At 49.6% G+C, this 2,338-nt stretch overlaps 1 protein-coding gene across 1 annotated transcript; it reads right to left on the bottom strand.

Annotated features, from left to right (window-relative positions):
• Nucleotides 1-565: 565 nt before the first annotated feature.
• Nucleotides 566-2,074, bottom strand: LOC110726447. The gene has a single exon (XM_021905955.1). The coding sequence runs from the start codon at nt 2,072-2,074 to the stop codon at nt 566-568; it is 1,509 nt and encodes a 502-aa protein (XP_021761647.1).
• Between the last annotated feature and the right edge of the window lie 264 nt (nt 2,075-2,338).

Genomic DNA, 2,338 nt, shown 5'->3' with positions numbered 1-2,338 from the left:
TCGATGAATCCTGCCTCCAAGAGTTTCTCCACTTTCTCCTAGATTGCTTGATTTTTCTCTGTGGAGAAGCTTCGTTTTTTCTGCCTGATTGGCTTTATATCCTCCTTTACATTCAGCCTGTGGACCATGACTGCAGGGTCAATTCTGGGCATCTCATCTGCAGAGAATGCGAAAATATCCTCGTTCCTTCTCAACTGTTCTATGAGGTGTACCCCTACTCCAGGATCGATGTCTTTCCCGATCTTCACCGTTCTCGAGGGGTCACCCTCTGTGAGCTCAATTGTGACATGCTCCCCACTGGGGAGTGGCCTAGCCATTTCTTCCTTTGCGGGCTCAAAGTTTTCCATTGCTAGCTTCTGTTTATCCTTCTCCCTGTGATATTCTTCGCGCTTCCTTTTCTTGACTTCCTCTCAGCCCGGTCAGCGGACCTCCGTTATGAGGTTGGCTGCTGCCTGGTCCTTGCAGGCTGCTTTATAGAAGTTATGTAACATTGTTGAGTTGTCTTCTGGCTTCCCCTAAGCTTTGTTGACTACCCTTCATTAGTTGTGTAGGTCATGGCGAGGTGTTAGGTGGATACCACTCCGCCTATCTTGTGAATGAGCGGTCTGCCCATGATCACATTATAGGGCGAAGGAGAATTTATCACAAGGAATTCTGCTTGAACATCACGCCTTTTTGACCTCTCCCCCACTTGAACTAAGAGCTCGATTATACCTTCCGGGGTCAGCCATGATCCATTAAACCCAGTGACTTCGTAACTCACCCTTTTCAGATCCTTCTTGTCCAACTTCAGCTCGTTGAACGCGCTGATGTATATGATGTTGGCTAAGCTGCCTCCATCTATCAATATCCTTTCCACCTCCCAGTTCGCAATTCTCATTGTCACTACCAGTGGATCATCATGAGGGTAAGTTATGCCTTCCTGGTCATACTCGTCAAACGTGGCTCGCGGCTGCGGGGGAAGAGGTGGCCATCTACGCTTCTCATTGTAGTTTATCTGATGTATCATCACCCGCAGGTCGGCCCGTGCTTTGTTCACTGTTCCTCCATGCACTAGACCTCCACTGATCACATATACTCTGCCCTCTGGCTTACCATCTCTGTCCCCATCCCCAACGGGACCCCTATGGCCCCTTCTGCGGTCAGCGCGACCTGCTCTATCCTCGTCCCTTCTTCTGGGAGGGTCGTCGCGCTGCTTAAACTGATTTAGGTACCCTCTCCTAACTAGATCTTCTATGTTATCCTTCAGGTGTGTGCATTCATCAGTGGTGTGGCCATGGTCTCTGTGAAAGTCACACCACTTGTTGGTATCACGGTTCCTATTGACCATCCTTGGAGGTCTCTGCCACTTATCATCAGCTTTGTTCACTTTAAAGATATGAGATTTTGAGTGGGTTAGCGGGGTATACTGGTCGAACCTTCCAGCTCTTGGCCCTTTCTTTGGATCTGACCTTCTCAACCCCACTGCTCTATCCACTTCTCTGCGACTTTGCTCGGCCCTGCTCGGCTGGTCAACCCTGGGATTGTTCTCTACCCGGGTGACCTCTGGCCGTTTAACTGAGTCGCCCGGTGTCTTCCTACTCAACATTGCTCTGTCAGTTTCGTATGCTTTGATGAAATCGTGCGCTTTACCCAGCGCTTCAGCTAGCATTTTGAGGCTTTTACGCCCGATATACGCTCTGAATGGTAAGCCCGGCAGCAAGCCACTCTGCATTGCTAGCAATGCTACCTCTTGACTCATGTTTGGGATGGTTGTTGCCTCTTTGTTGAATCTGGAGATGAACTCCCTCAGGGGTTCGTCTTTCCCTTGAACTAATGACATCAGCTCAGTTGTCATCTTAGTTCGGTCTACCAGGGTTATGAAATGCTCAATGAGCATTCTCTTCAGCTGGTTATACGAGTACACGGAACATTTGGGAATGGCTCTATACCACTCCGCTGCCAGCCCCTCTAGGGTTGGCGGGAATGCTTTACACCAAACTAAGTCCGTCATGGTGTAGAGTACCATGTGATTCTCAAAAGGTGATATGTGGCTCTTAGGTGTTGTGGTTCCATTGTATCTACAGATCGACATCTTTACTTTCTCCATCGGTTCCTTTAGAATCTCCCGGCAAAATGGGGAAACATCTGGAACAACTTGGATTCGCGCTCGCTTGTCTCTTTCCGGGCTGGGTCCTCGCTCTAAGGCTGGCGACCTGATACGGGGAACTCGCTTCTCCGGGTTGATCTGAGCCTGGGTTACCTCTTCCACACTCCATTCTCGATTAAGATTGCGAGCTTCCAACTCCAATACCCTTTTCCTCAGCTGGACGAGCTCCTTCTGCTCGGGGTGAGGGTT

Source organism: Chenopodium quinoa, unplaced genomic scaffold (assembly GCF_001683475.1).
Source record: "Chenopodium quinoa cultivar QQ74 unplaced genomic scaffold, ASM168347v1, whole genome shotgun sequence".
In the NCBI taxonomy this organism is placed as follows: Eukaryota; Viridiplantae; Streptophyta; class Magnoliopsida; order Caryophyllales; family Amaranthaceae; genus Chenopodium; species Chenopodium quinoa.
Note: the sequence above shows the minus strand (reverse complement) of the source record. Positions and strands in the feature narration are given on the sequence as shown.